This window comes from Amphiura filiformis, chromosome 13 (assembly GCF_039555335.1).
Source record: "Amphiura filiformis chromosome 13, Afil_fr2py, whole genome shotgun sequence".
Taxonomy (NCBI): Eukaryota; Metazoa; Echinodermata; class Ophiuroidea; order Amphilepidida; family Amphiuridae; genus Amphiura; species Amphiura filiformis.
This window is the reverse complement of record NC_092640.1, coordinates 28,603,126-28,619,638: the sequence shown is the minus strand read 5'-3', so window position 1 is coordinate 28,619,638 and position 16,513 is coordinate 28,603,126. Positions and strand designations below refer to the sequence as shown.

At 36.7% G+C, this 16,513-nt stretch overlaps 1 protein-coding gene across 1 annotated transcript; it reads right to left on the bottom strand.

Moving 5' to 3' along the window:
- Positions 1-2,172: 2,172 nt before the first annotated feature.
- LOC140167242 (F-box/LRR-repeat protein 12-like) lies at positions 2,173-11,451 on the bottom strand. The gene is made up of 4 exons (XM_072190586.1): positions 11,344-11,451; positions 5,026-5,146; positions 3,617-4,130; positions 2,173-2,652 (listed from the first exon to the last, which is right to left on the bottom strand). Exons 2-4 carry the CDS (start codon positions 5,142-5,144, stop codon positions 2,200-2,202), a joined length of 1,086 nt encoding a protein of 361 aa, XP_072046687.1. The 5' UTR covers positions 5,145-5,146; positions 11,344-11,451; the 3' UTR covers positions 2,173-2,199.
- Between the last annotated feature and the right edge of the window lie 5,062 nt (positions 11,452-16,513).

Below are 16,513 nucleotides of genomic sequence, written 5' to 3'. Positions count from 1 at the left end.
CTGGCCCCTTTCCAAGAACTAAAAGTCAAAATATTCACCCACCTTGCACAAATATCATTATAGACACTTGAAAGATTGTTTTAAGACCAAATTTCAATTTGATTTAACCTATAACCAAATTGGTGGTATTTGTGCCCATTTTTGTGTGTTATTTCTTCAGAGAGTGCCATTCTGTATCCTAGCCCCTGGCATGCAAGGCCTAGCTACGCCACTGGATACACTTCCCAGGAATGCTTCGTTAATATCAATAATATGCATGAGGCTAAAAAAAAAAAAAATTGCTATGTCTTAAAGCCCATGGCAGTGTCAAAAAGCGAATGCGGCATGGGGCGCTTTTTGAACGATTTTATTCTTTTTTTTTTTTAACTTAATTTTGAGTTAAAATGTAATTTTCTAGTGTTCAAAAAGTACACAGCATAAAATTGTGGTTGATTTACACAAGTGAAGAACAACTATCAATACCTAAACAATGCTAGTATCAAATCAAGTAAATTCTCTTCAAAATAGTCAGAATTTCATGATTCTACAGCAAAATACTAAAAAAAAAAAGCAAAGAATGAATCTCCTGTTTCAGCTGACATGGACACGCAAAGAAAAATGAATGTGCGCGGTGACTTTGAGACATAGCTTCTTTTTTTTAGCCTGATATCTGACTTTGCCCATTGTATAATACAACAAGATCATTAGGGGACAAACCTGGTAGCAAGTTTAAATACATGCCTTCACTACAATACCAATGGCCCGCCTTTTTTGCATAATTTTCAGAGTCCGCAGCCTGGTGATTTTATGTTAATGCTGTATTAAATGTAATCCCAAGTATGTGATCATTGAGAAATTTCATCAACATAATCCAGGTCAACGGTTAAGGTAGCTCACTCGGATGGTTTCTGTGTCAATCAATCATGTGTATTTATTCAAACCTTTAATAACAAAGAAAAATATTTAGGAATTGTAACAATTCTGATGTTTTGGGAAATTTCCTAAATTTGGTAAATTTTGAATTTTTTTAGCCCACAAGGAAGGTTCTACGGCTATCAAAGTCAGGTGTAGTAAATAAGCTTTTATATCTAAATAGTTGTTGCAGGATTTTTGGTTTTGGATAAAGTGTTTATTGTTTTTAAAAAAATAAATTTCACATTTTTTTTTTATTTTATGGAATATTAGAAACACTGCAACTTGAAATATAAATACTTCATTAAAAAAGGTTGAACAGCATCAGTCAAAAATGCTTTTTTTTTGGGGGGGAGAGTTCAAACTTGGCAAGTAAGGTTTTCATATCAATATCATTTTCACAGAATTCTGTGCATCACATGCACCGTAGCCGATAAAGTCACCTTAACCCTTGTAAGACTAATTGTGCTTGATTACATAACAAAATATATTCACAATCTTCCAGCGATTATTTTTCTACAGGATTCAAGTCCGGGGGTAGCACTCAACTTTAGAAGTGATGGGTATGTGCCTACCAACATCAGGAATTACGGGGGTATTGCTATAAAATGTTGTTTAAAAAAGGGAAGATCATTGGGTATAGCAATGATGAACAAAGGAGGTTGGGTATAAAATTTTGGAAAAAGGGGATAATTAGTATAAAATTTTGAGAAAGGGGTCATCGGGAAAAAATAGAAAAAATATAGCAAACTTAATTTGAAAGCACATTATTTTAAGGCATTTTGATGATTTAAGAAAAAAGGGTCATTGGGTAGCTGAACTTAAATAAGGGGGTCATCAGGTATATTCAACTTATAAAGCCACAATGTATGATCTCATAATATGAAATTGAATAATTTTTTTCAAACCTGATTTTTTTTTTGCATATATTTGTACATGTTTACATGTGTCCCAACTTGCACCTAAATGGAATCGGCCAAATTTGTTGTCTTTGTAGGTCAACAGAGCAAAGTTCGACATAAAGTCATAATTTGTTTATTACATGACTTATGTCCTCCCATAGAACAGCATATTAAATTGCCAAAATAACCAGTTGGATTTCTTTCACTTTACCTTGTTGTTTCACTTTATCTTGTTGGACAGCAACCCTTCCCGACAGTTATTACTAATATCATTCCAACATTTTGAATAAAGAATTTATGGAACACAATTAAAATTTGACAGAAATCGTACATTACGGCTTTAAATAAATTATAACGTTGAGTGCTCCCCACTCCCCCCAGTGAAGTATGTCTGCAATTGTTCTTCTCATTCCTCTGTATAGGTACCCTTCTTAATACTGATGCCTGCTGGTAAACGTCTTCGCAGCTCTACAAGAATTGCTTCATTAGAAGTAATTACACATTCTGCCTTTGGTATAGCCTCTGGATCCGCTTCTAATCCTATGAGAAGCTGTTTCAGTTTGCCGGCTGGGAATGTCATCACTGCATCAGCAATGTCTTTTGCTATTTCATGAATTACTTCCACCTTGTCTGCCCTATACCCAAGTGAAGTCCACTGAATTCTAGGTATATCTAAGTGTTCCAAAAGAGGCAGGCTTGCTAGCGGAGATAGATATTCAGGAATTTCACCATATATTTGGTCGAAAAAGTAGTAGAGATCCAAACGTCGCAGTTTTGGCATATTGTTGCGTAAGTTGTTTCGAACCAATCTGTGAAAAATAAACTCGGTACCATAGCCAAGACGGAGAACTTCAAGATTCTGTGAAGAGAGTTGAAACATTTGATAATAATTTTTTTGTAAAAAGAAGTGTCCCAGAAAATAGTTGCTCATATGCACTTTGCCATAACCCGAGTTGAATGCATCACAGGCTGACAAGTTTTAAAGCTTATGGAGAGCTACCATACATTCCTGCAGGCAATTCCTGTTCAATATCACCTTATTTTAGCTCAACAATAATGAAATACCATATTCGTTCCAATAACCGCCCATGCCCCAATAACCGCCCACCCAGCAACTTTGCAACAATTAAACACAATATGAAATTATTAACCGCCCATCCAATGTTGTCAAAATACTTCCTGTAAGCTTACCTGTCTAGTGACTTTACATACATGCATGTGGGAAATTGAGCATCAAAAGTATCCAAAATGTGCACCAAAATTAAATCATGACGCTATTTCATAGTGGGCAGATGTATAGATATTAAAAATACTTCACAATAACCACCTGCAAATGCCTTTAAAAGGCCAAGTTTGAGGTAATTCTTTCTCAAATTCAGATTTTTTGCGGCGTGCACATATCTTTACTTACAGTTAGTGCCCTCAAAAACATTGTCAATAATTATAATATATAGACACAGTTTGTGAGGGTGCACTAACTGGAAGTAACTAAATACTTTCAGACGGTGATTGATGACTAAAACAATGTAAAAAATAAGCACCTACCCAAAATGACTTTGTTAAGCGCCCTGGGAGCTTATTGGAATGAATACAGTACATGCACTGGCTTAGTTGCTGGTGCCCCTGACATAAAGGATCTAATTTTGCCCCTAGCCCACCCCCTGATAATTACTAAATTTTATAATGCCCATATCATATTAAACAATTGATTAAAGTGATTGCCGATATAACATCAAATCAATTTGACTTCAAGGCAACATTGAACTTCCATCATTAGCCACAACTCAACATTTGATCACAAATCTGGGATTTTAATAATTTACCTGCAAATTTGTTGCCACTGGTGCAACTATAGCATCAAACTCAGAAGATGACTGGAGGTGGTGTTTCTGAAAACCCAGGGAGAGATGAGTGAGCATTGGAAGCTGAGGTAGCTGCTGTAAGATGCCATTCTGATTAGACATCTTAAAATCTCTCAGACACAAGCGCCTGAGGCAAGGCATTCGATCTGAAGACAAAAAGTCCCACCATGCACTATTTCTTATGTACGGAAACGAAATCAACGTTAAACTTGTCAGCTGTGAGGGTAGAACACACAAATTGATCTGCTTTTCTGACGTAAGATCACACAGCGTGAACTCTTGAATACCAGGGCACATTCTACGGATCAACTTAAGAGCCGGTGTTGTCATATGGCCACTTGACTTGAAGCTGAGCAAAGAGTTGCCACAGTATGCTCTGATGAAGGCAAGCAGACCACCAGATCCCTTTGGGGTGTCATCCACTATCTTCCACAGTCTTGGGTCCTTTGCTATTGCATTCCATCGTCTGGAAACTCTGATATATGGAGAACAAAAAGATTTAAAACTAAGTTTTAAAAATAATGTTTGATTTTTCCCATACCCCATCTCTCTATCTGTTGCAATAGTTATCAAGGGGTGTGCTATACATTTTCATTACCAAATAGCAAATCAACAGATGCAATTTTCCCACTTTGCTAAGTGCCCAAAAATGCACTACTTTTCCACCGATCCTTTATGGTCCTTACTGAAGAGCCAATCCATGTCAACTCCAGGGATGTGCACCGCAGCACCTCATTAATTTTGTTATTTTTCTGTGTGGTGGTAGATATTGATGAGAAAGTAAAATCCTGAAAATTTGAGCTTCATACTCTTTCGTTTTACCGTGGCATCAATTTGAAATTTAGAGGGGGCCAGCGTAAATTATGTGTCGCAACGCTTGAAAGACGATGTTTGGAGGTCCATAAATGTATAAAGGGAACCTCCTAGAGCTTTGAAAAGTATGTCTCCTGTGGTACTCTTTTGTGCAGAATTCAAATCTGGCATCAGAAAACTTGTAACTCCTTTACTTTAAAAGATATAGGGCCCTCAAAATGCAACTTCGTCCATCCAGGACCAACTTCGGGGGTCAGAACTCCAAGAACTGGCAAATTTTCAGGCTTTTACTTTCTCATCAATATCTATCACCACACAGAAAAAGAAAAAAATTGAAGAGGTGCTGCGGTGCACATCCCTGGAGTTGACATGGAATGGCTCTGAACTGCAATAATATACATACAACAAAAGCTGCCAGTGTCTTCATGGTGTTGTTTAATAGGTGGAATCCACAAAAATATAGATGGAATGTATTTCATTCAATGGTACACTCAACTATTTATATATATGAATGTATCCAAAAGGCATGCAGAACATCACTTTACTTATTGCCTTACCCTGCAACTCTACATTTCTGCTTCACATTGAAAAATGAAAATACATTCACCAATACAACATCTGGTAGTTCATCTACTGGAAAGTACATGTAGCCAATATCTGCTGAAGATGATGCCATCTCTGAAAAATTCAAGAAAATAAAATCAATAAGGCTCACAATTTTTTTTGTGGATGGATCTCACTCTGTGGACCTAAAGCCACTTGCTAGGATCTTTTGCTTCGCCAAAATGGGCAAAGTTGTATTTGTGTTCACTTCACAATGTAGTTACGCTGGTCGGCAACAACCAGCTCATCTTAAAGGATCCGGTAAGCACAACACGCGATATTCAAAATTCCCACGCCAAAATTATCTAGTGCAATGATGTCATGGTTACTTGTACTCAATCAGCCTCCATTGTATTACTAGGATGTCATTGCACTGGACAATTTTGACGTCCGGGAATTTTGAACATTGCGTGTTGAGAGACAGCTGTATTAATTCATTTTTGGGCGTACTCGCCGCAGCGAAGTACGCACCATTATATTGTCACTTTTGAACTTTAATGGCGTTTACTATGAGATGAAACTTTCGTCACAATTTTTGTAGTCTGAAGACGCAAGTGATATTGTGCAATGCAGTTTCGATGGAGTATTTTTATACTAATTACTCACAATAACATTAACGATCCATTACATACAAGCTAGACACCGTACCTCACAGTGATCTTCTGATAGAAGTAATAATTATTGGATATACTAGAATCACTTTTGACCCATACCAGATCTTGCACAAAAATATTATGGTTGGAAGCAGCCATAAATATTTGCACAGTACAATTGCCAGATTTGTGTCAAGGTTTTCTCCCAATTAAAGTGCATTGGAACTTCGTTAATTATCGTGATTGATTGTTTAACTCTAATGTATACTTTGCGAACATGCATCAGTGCTGAGTAAACACGCTGATTGGTACTTGTGAAAGCGTAGAGCAATCTAATGATATGCTAATTACAGTAATGAAAACCTCAACGCTGATTAGGTGAAAGGCGAAGTGATTTAATGATATGCTGATATATATGGGTGTCTCCGGGGCTATCTACGCAGATTATCTGAAGGGTGGGGTGATTTAATGATAAGGAACACATATTATGCTGCTGTCACAACATCACAAAAATGTTGTTTTATGTTTCAATATGTTCAACTTACAATATGTGTTGTACACTATAAATGCACTAAATATCATGATTATAAGCATTGTTAAAACTTATCTTCCGTAGTATTATGTAGGCCCATGTAGGTATTAAGCCTACTTTACTTCTTTCTGTACTCGTCTTCTGCATGTAATGAAGTCATTTTTCTAACATAGGCCTAGGCCTACTTAAAATTTGTTGTCATTCTTACGACGTCTCATTCTTAGTTTCACAAATTTGTAGACTTCATGCAGATATCAACATGATGCGTTACTCTGCAGCATATCCACATTATAAACAGTCTTTTTCACACGCAAAATGCATTTTGTAACATCTACATGTACATATGTACTAGCAGACTTGTTTTAAATTCTTCAATCATCAAACTTGTCAATACTGTATCCAAGAAGTGAAAGGAAATACTATTTAATATTGTTTACCTTGAAGGTGCATTTCCAATTTCCAATCATTTTGCAACATGGTTGACCAAACTTTTCCAAGACTGAGATCGCCATTTCACATGACTGCACCTGAGTGTCCATGTGGTGTGCCGAAATGAACGGGATGTTGTCATCAGGTTTCGAACAAGGATTGTTTTTGTAAACAACTTGTTTCACCAGCACGTTTTGAATGAAGTCCATGATCTTTTGAGAAATATTTGGGGATTGTTTTACATTTAATAACCTCTGGCTTGCTCTAGCTTATCACCAAAGCCGATCTTAAATTTTCCATGTGATAGAAAGAAAAAACCATGCCATATCCCCTCTGACACATACAATGTAGTATTTTTGTAGAATGCTTTAACATTGGCCTTACTATATTTTCTTTACTATAAAGTAATACTACATTTAATACGACGGGTGATCACAACGGGCGATCACATCAAAAATGTTTCTAAAATTGCACAACAAAATGTTGGACAGTTCAAAATAGGCAATCTACACTTAAAGGTCCATTCGTATAAGTCATCAAAATTCAGATTTTGGCACCTTTGTCATTAGATGTACTAAGATAGCCTGCTAGTTGTTTTACCCAAAGCTGTGTATTTAAGACAAAAATTCTACCCTATGACATTTGAAAGTCACATGTTACCAAAGTATCTGTGTAAAAAATAGTTATCGCTAGCATCTTTGATGGAGAAAAATGAGAATATTCAGGCCGAAAACCTTACCTCGCTGGTAAAATCCACCCGATGCATGTCATTAACAAGTCGTTTATATACTGGTATTCATTGTTATATTGTCTCCCAGTAGGAAATGAGTTGTAGTTGTCAAGTTTAATAAAAATCTTGATTGCTGAATCACCATCAGGAAATCACCTCTCAAAATGCAATTTAACCTCTGTCAACGTGGTTGTTGTTTAAAAGAATAAATCACACGGACTGGCTTAGCAATAGCCTAGATCAAAAGTTGAACCCAAATCTACTCTCTACATATGTACCTGTGACGTAGCCAGTGGGGGGCTAGGGGCGGTGCTCCCCGCTCGTCATGGCCGTCCGGTTCATGTAAGGCCGTCCGGTAGACGGAAGGTGTTGGTTGAAAAAAAATTGGGTTAACAACAGACTATTTTTGACCCAGGGTGACAGAAAAAATGGAAGAATTGTAAAAAAATGATGAAAAATTGTTAATAATACATGAAAATTTAGTGGTTTTTTTTGTTGTTGTTGTTGTTGTTTTTTTTTTTTTTTTTGGCTCTTCACTTTTTCAAAACAATGGTAAAAAAAATTTGGGTCAACAAATCACAACTTCCGTCGGCAAAAAATATTTCCGTCGGTACATTTACAAGTTGTGCCCCCTCGGTTCCAAAATCCTGGCTACGCCACTGACATGTTATCCAGCATGTACAAAATGTATGAATATCCAGCATATATGATTATGCCAGTACACATTTGTTTTTTAGTTTTTTCAAAATTATCACTTTCCATGGACTTACAAATATGTTGCTAGTGTTTCTTGAGTAAGTTTCGTATTCAGGTATTCATAAAAAAGCTGCATAATTATAGAATAATAGAAAGGATGGAATTATATTCCTGATGTAGTCCTAGACTTGTACGGTAACTAGGAAGTTTGAACCCTATCATTATCATTTGGAAGGTTTATTGAGCAATTAGCGGATAATACCCTGAATGTAAATGATAATGTCAGGTCTCAGCTACTGGGACTAATTCCGGATGTGGCTACAGCTCCTGATGACTTCAAGAACTTGATCAGCAGTACGGTAAGTAAATTGTGAAGAAAATTTATGTTATCAAGCGATGCATGATCTGTACGTTGATAGTCACACCAATCATTTAGTGCAGTAGCAGACAAGTCAAGACTTAGTATATTATTCATGTGAGTAATACATGAATACATCAATACTATCTGTTGCAAGGTTCCTTTTTTAACCGATAATAATCGCGTATTTGATCGAAAAATCTATCTTTTATGCACGACGACACGATAGTTATGTGTGCATAAGATAGAACTTTCTGCTATATGAAAACGTGTATGCATAGCGTTGATATTTTTATAACGCTTGTAAAAACATTCTTCCGAATGTCACTTTTGGCTACAATTTTCCTGGACTAACATAATCTATCTTTGGATTCAAGGTGGCTTACTTTTAGAGAAAAAATACATCTTTGAAGTACATTCTGGAGAAGTTTAAAGTCACAGCAGTGCGATGCTCCGGCGAATGATCATGCCCGATTTACTGTCACCGATGTACACGCTAGAGATGACCTTGTTATGACGTTTTCAATTGGGTACATCCGGGTCATAATCAGTCACAGTCACTGATCTCTACAAGATCAGTGGTCACAGTACATGCGCAGTGTAGACGGCTGGTGGAATAAGCACGTGCGGAGTTCAGGATTGGCAAAGCAGCGACTTAGTAGCCCAATAGGATGACTTTTGAAGATTTTCCACACTACAGTTTCCTGTCCAATAGACACCAATTGATGGTTAAGAAAGTAATTGAGCAACTTTTCAAATCTGGCGTAGGCAATTTATGGTATTTTGCTATCCCATAGATACCAATGTATGAATTTTAAAAACAATCGAGCGACTTTTAATTTATTTGACTCGCGATTTGGGCTAACATTTTTGGCAACACTGCTGGAGGTCAGTGGGTGCATATACAGCAGAAACACGGCGTTGATCGAAGCCGTTAGGAGAACAAATATTGACGTTTTTCGTAAGTACATGTATTAATATAAAATAAAATATTATAGTACAGTGTGTCGGTAATATGTCACGAACTATTTCATGATATTTTGGAGACAATAACTAACTTGAGGAAGAAGTTTTTATTCATATGCATGAAATTGTACTCTGTATGGCAACTGCGTACATGTATCACACGTACATGTAAACAAGTACGTTACATACGATAACATCCTTGCAAGTTCTAACTTTCAGTATCACAAGCTATCGGTTGTTCATACGAAAGTTAGAACATTTCGAACAATCGCGTATACGAGGCGACGTCAAGCGTCATTAGGCGGAAACGCAATAAGTTACATAACTGTAACTTTAGCTTTGGACATGGATTATCATGATTATTTTCTTTATTTTCCAACAGACTTCATGGGGGGATGGGGGATGGGGGGACAAATCCCCCCAATATTTTGCCAGGGGTGGATGGTCCATACAATCATCCCCCCAATGTTGAGACCCGTACAAATGTATATGGGTTTCTAACTAAATTAACCTTATATTTGGCCATTTGAGGCCTAAAATTGCAAAATTTTCCACGCTACGGCCGAATTTATCCAACTTTTACACCATATTTCATCAGTTTAGCTTCAAAATGGCAAAATTTTTCGAGCGCTTCGCGCGCATTTGTTCAATAAACTTAATCTGTCTGTAATCTAAAGAGTGCTGGATTCAATATACTTCAAGAAATTTTTTCCAACCCCATCCCCCCAATGTCAAAAAGAAATCTACGCCACTGTTCTTCTGTCAAGAGTAACATGGTTTTAAAAGTTGTGCTGAGTGTCCTTGGCAGACTTGACAATGCTTCAGTGGTCATAATGATGAAAGGATTCACTAGATAACCTTTGCCCCAATAATCCCAAGCTATCGTCAGAAACTGCTCCACGGAAAATGTATCATAAGAACTCAAGTCTCCAAATGATATACATTTTGTACGGCCAATAGATAAATGACTATCATTGGCGACTGAGTTCTGCAGGCTAACGCTAGCCATCGCTACGCTGCAACGTCAAGCATTATGGGCGGAAGCGCCGTATTAAGTTACATGGAAAGTTAACTTTGGACATTGAATCATCATTAAAAGAACAAAATTATTTTCTTTATTTTCCACTCGACTCAAATACCCGGAAAGAAAATAATCAAGTATTAATATCCAAAGTTAACGCTAAATACGGAGCCTCCATCTAACATGCTACTTTGTGGAAAATATCACAAGCTGGATTGCTAGCAGTACGCTTAATTTGTAAATGGAATTTTGAAAAATGTTTAATAGTACATACATGTACTAGTAGTTAGTCCTGTCAGCATGGCCGAATTGGTCAAGCTGGGAGATTCAGCGATTCAAGTGTCATTGCATGATTGACATTTTATCATTGGGACTCGCTTGCCAGTCCTATATACGCCGTACCTATGTATATTTAGGACTGGCTTGCTGCTTGCGCCATTTTGGATGTCAATGGGAAATACACACTTAACGATTTGCGCAGGTCAGAAATTTGAAAAAATTCTTTAAAATTTCATCAATGTATATGTGCATTTTAGTGTCCAAAAAAAGGCAAAATTATCGTCAAAGTTCTGCCGAATTCTGCACCCTTGCGAAGGGTTCAGAATTCGAATCGGGAATAAAAATATCCGATCAGACTTTGCGATCAAAAACACAAAATTACAACTAAACTTATAAACATACTATTGGCAAAAGACATTATTGCCAAACAATATAGAATAGAAAATTTGACGTCAACTTCTCAAAATATTGGAGAAATATGCTCACCAAACATTGGGAAAGTACGCAATCGAATCCAATTCCCATTCAAACGCGTGGGAAACTGAAAAGTGCTAATCCCCACTCATGCACTAGTCTATGAATTTGAATTGAACATTCAGTGCTGTACTGACATTTTAAAATACCGAGTTACAGTTTGTAGTACGGCTTTTATTTTACTTTTTACATACCAAAATCAAGTGATAACCCTCTGCTGCAATATTCGGCAAGCTTTCACAATAAAATGTTGTTTAACACCATAAATTCATGTGAATTATTTTACAATTTGACCACACATGTCAATTTGGTACTAAATTTGTTACTGACAGACAGCCCGAGTGCTTGATGACGATGCGCACCTGCGCAGTTACAGCCCGTAGTTAAAGCCACATCGGTTTATTTAAAGTTTTCGTGCATCATAGACATTTAAAGCAATATTATAACATTATCATACAAAATAGATTAGCAATTCTTTGACATAAAATGTTAGTTTTATTGTCAGATATATCCCTTTAATTTTGAGCCGAACAACTACGGCAAAGCAAAGAAGATTGAATTTACTACCAGCGCGTATGTCGCCAATACGTACCACTCCTTCGGTCATGTTATGGTACGACCCTTTGTTGTGTAGATCACCGTCCCATACGCCGTGTACGTACTGTGTGTTATGAACATCGTGTATGCGTTCGACTAATAATTCCATCGTAATAATAAGACGCCGGTTCCGGCGCTTTATTCAAAATCTCGGATTTTGACAAAACTACAGCACCTAGAGTCTTGATTTTTGCAGGGTATATTGGTTTAATAAAGTACAATATAATCGTGTAAAAAAATGAATTTTAAAAAATCAGTGAGGGCGTCCTCAACAGCAATGTTATAATATGGCTTTAAGGGCTGGGGTATGAACGTTTGGACAGTATTTATTTTGGGACATTAGAGCACATCAGACATATCGAATTGCATTCTGAATACGAAGAATGTCCTTCTGATATCAAATAATTTTGATTTTTTGAAATTCGCAATTTAATACACATTTTATGGCAAATCATTAAAATTGATATTTTTGATATTTAACAGTACTTGAAGTAAACTTTATAAATCTGATGATTTATACTTAAAGTGTATGTAGGTGGGATGAAAAGCCGACTATCAATTGAAAATTTTGACCTTTCGTATTGAAGATATGGATTTTTTTTCCCAAAACACCAAAAAAAAAATTAGGTCTTTTTGGGAAAAAATCCATATCTTCAATATGAAAGGTCAAAATTTTCAATTGACCGTCGGCTTTTCCTCCCTGCTACATACACTTTAAGAATATGTCATTAGATTTATATAATTTACTTCGAGTACTGTTATATATCAAAAATTTGAAAAATATCAAATTTTTATAATTTGTCATAAAATTTGTATTATATTGTGATTTTCAAAAATGAAAATTATTTGATATCAGAAAGACATGCTTCGTATTCAGAATGCAATTCGATAGGTCTGAGGTGCTCTCATGTCCCACAAAAAAAATACTGTCGAAACGCAATAAACGCTCATTTTAGATCCCTTAATAGACTATGCCATAGTCGAATTTTGATTTTAAAAAATATCATAGTGTTATTATTAATCTTGATGAACGCATTCCGTTGAACTCAAAATTATACTGATGTTTAGTAATATTAAAATGGTCATAAAGAGTTTATATAATTAGATGATTTATAGTGACAATAAAAGTTTATATTGAATGCAACATTATCGAGCTTGCATATTAAATTATAAGGGATCGTTCACAAACACTTGTTTGGGGGGGGGGCTGATGCAAAAAGGGGGTCCTGAAGATTTTTGACCCTACTAGCCTACTAGGGGGGGGGGCCTGAAAAAAATGACCACAAATTTTCCTGGAAAAATTGAGTTTATATAGGCCCTATTCTTTTCTATGGGGTTGACCCATAATTTTCATGTCTAAGGGGGGAGCGAAAATTTTTCGCGATAAAATTTTTTTGCATCAGGCCCCCCCTTACAAGTGTTTGTGAACGGTCCCTAATTGCTCAATATTGAACAATTCTGATTTTGGAATCTACCAGTTTATTGATCGCGAACAAACAGAGGAGTACGGCGACTGAAAATATCAAATGTGATAATCTATTACTGCACTGAAAAATCAGCAACTCAAGGCAAGTAGTTATTGATTTCTTGATCAAATATTGGTTTTCCCTCATTTTTGACTGTAACTCCACAACTGTTGTCTGTGCTGAAATAAAATTTCCAGTGCAGTAGTTGTAGTCCTTGCAGGGGCGTAGCCAGCCCTCTCTTCCAGGGTGGGCAAGGCTCCAAAAATTTCACCCAAGTTGATTTATAAATAAAGTGAAGCGTGCATAGCGAGCGGAGCGTGCAATGGCGTGGGGACCATGGGCCGCTTTAGGGCCCTGGTGGGGGTCCAGGGGGCGAAGGAGCTCATGGGTTTGGGGCATTTTATACCATGAGGAAACTCCTCCTTGCATACATTTGTATTGTTTTTATGTGAACATTACCATGTAAAAAATGTAGTTTTGATTTTTTTTAAAATTATTTCCCCCTTCTCTCCTTCGTTCGCTTTCCTTCTTCTTTACATTCAATTTCTTCCCCTTTCTCTCATTCCTCCCCCTTCCTTTAAATTACTCCCCCCTAAATTATCTTCCTTAAGTTTCCCTTCTTTTTCTTTTTTCTTCATTATGTTCCAATTTCTTCCCTTTCTCTCACTCCTTCCCCTTCTATTAAATTACTTCCCCTTCTCTTCCTTAAGTTTCCATTCCTTCTCTTTCCGTCTTCTTCATATTCTTCCGTTTCTTCCCCTTTCTCTCATTCTTTCCCCCTTCCATTACACTCACTTAAATTACTTCCCCTTAAATCATTTCCCATTCCCTTCCTTAAATTCCCTATTCTTCAATTTCTTCCCCTTTCTTACACTACTTCCCCTGTGCATGAATAGCTTCCCCACAATAAACATATTCCTTCCCCCATCCCTCTTAGGCTTTCCTTTGGTTTTCTTCATTTCCCTCTTTTTTGTTTCTTCTATTTATTCACATTTCCTCTCTATTGCCTTTTCTTCCCTCTTAACCCTTTCTTTCCCCAATTCCCTCTTCCTTTTCTATTCTTTCCTTTCCCCTTCTTCTTTCTTTTTTCTTTCCTTTCCCCTCTTTTCTTTTTTCTTTCCCCCTTTCCTTTCTCTTTTTTTCCCTCCTCCCTCCAAAATTTCCCCCAGATTTTTCCAGGGTGGGTGAGTCGCCCACCCCTAGCTACGCCACTGAGTCCTTGCCCCTATAGGCTATAATATACATATCGCACATGTCACCAATCCGCTATAATTTTTGAGAAAATGCAAAAATAGACACAAAATTGGCCAGGGGTGTAGTACCCCCTTAAGACTGCAAATAAATCGCCATGTTCATTATTGTTCAACCGAATCAAATACTTTCTTGTAATCTACCGGTATATAATGTAGCCTATACAAAGTTTCAGCTGATACCACAGAATTAGTTCTGTGGCTGATACTCATTTGCTTTCTCATTGGTTCAAAGCATGCAGATGATCAGTTGTTGAAAAGCCCTCTCTGAAGCCTTCCTGTTCACTAGGCTGATTTTCATCCAGGATTCTCGATCTTTTGATTCGTGCGAACATTTTATATGCATGCATGTGATAGCAGACTAATCGATATACATTTCCTATGAAATAAATAAATTTTTATACCAAAAAATAACCCCAAAATGGGCATTTTTTGTAAAAAAAATTATACGATCACGAAAAAAACATGTTTTAACCCTAATTTTGCCCTAATATGGTATAATGGAATATTTTTGTTCACAGATTTAAAATATTCACATGCCCTCCATTATTCAGAGCAAAAATTAAGGTTGCAATCAATTTTCTTTTGAAGTTATGGCTAACCAAAATATCTCAGTTCCGAACTTCACGTCTCTTTTCAGGAAAGCTAAAGGGGTTAAACAGATAGAGGAGACTCTAAAGATTAACGGCTGGCACCTTTGTCCAAAAATAATGCAGAGGACCCTTTGTAGCCAGAAAGTGGCCTGTCTACTAGTAGTTCTATCGCTGATTGGCTGATTTGACGAAAGGCTGGGAATCAACTTTACATAGAGAGCTTCTATAGAGCATATCACAGTGTGGCAGTGTGGTTGATTCCCGATGTTGATTGATTTAGCACTGAGCATTTTTTTCCAAAAAGTATTATCTTTTAATAATTATTATATATATAGCCTCATCACGTTCCGGACCAACATCATCTCTCTCTGTTTTAACCTAATATCACAGCATTGGGCCTAATATTTTGATTTTTCTTTTCTTTTTCGCTATCTACTGAAGATATCGGGATGAGACGCTATGCTATCTTTAGATAGCGGATCCGAAAATCAAATGTGACGTGTCATGTCAAAAGAAGACACTTTTGGGCAGGATCGTAAATGGAGAAATAGCCAAAAATCTGCCCGGGGTGATTTTTTCACAATTTGTGTTTGTTGCGAATTTGCAATGTTATTAACGTTTAAAATATTGTCTGATAGTTTCAGACCGGAATGTAACTGGCATCTTGTAGGCCTATTTTTTGATACATTTTCAAGGTAATTCCTACTCTCAACATTGTCAATAATATTTTTAAAGGCCGATATCTCAATTTCCAATTTTTAATACCATAACTTACGAACTCAATATCTTCGCTTAGGAATATCCGATTTCATTGGGGAAAACGGCGTTGTGGAGCAAAATATCTCTGTATTTAAGATATGTAAAAAACATGACACGTCACAAATATGCCTCATTAAATACTTTCGTAATACATACGAGTTCTGCGCACATTAGAAAAATACAAGTCATTCAGCTTAAAAAGGTACAAGCAGTGATAGGTTAGTTGATATGTGCTACATTATTATGTGCTACATTAGGCCTACATAAGAACTAAACTTCTGTAGGCCTACTCATACTTGAATACTGCAGCAGTCCGGTCGATCCTTCATGTAATTATTTCGTCTAAGCTAATCCTAACCCTAACCCCAATCCTAACCCTAACCCTAATCATAACCCTAATCCTAACCATAACCCTAATCATAACCCTAATCTTATCCCTAAACTAACCCTAACCTTAACCCTAACCCTAATTTCGTGTAAAATTACATGAAGGAATAACCGGACGGACGGATCACTGAATGATCCAAATCTTAATGTCTTTCTTCCATGATCATATGTACAATCCATGGTTCTCGAATGCCATACAATTATTAGTCACATGAACATTGAGTGATTCTTCAAGCCATGCTTACCATACTCTTATCACAAATTCCTTTATCGGTCATAAGCGACGGTCAAATAGTAGGTGATTTTGACTTA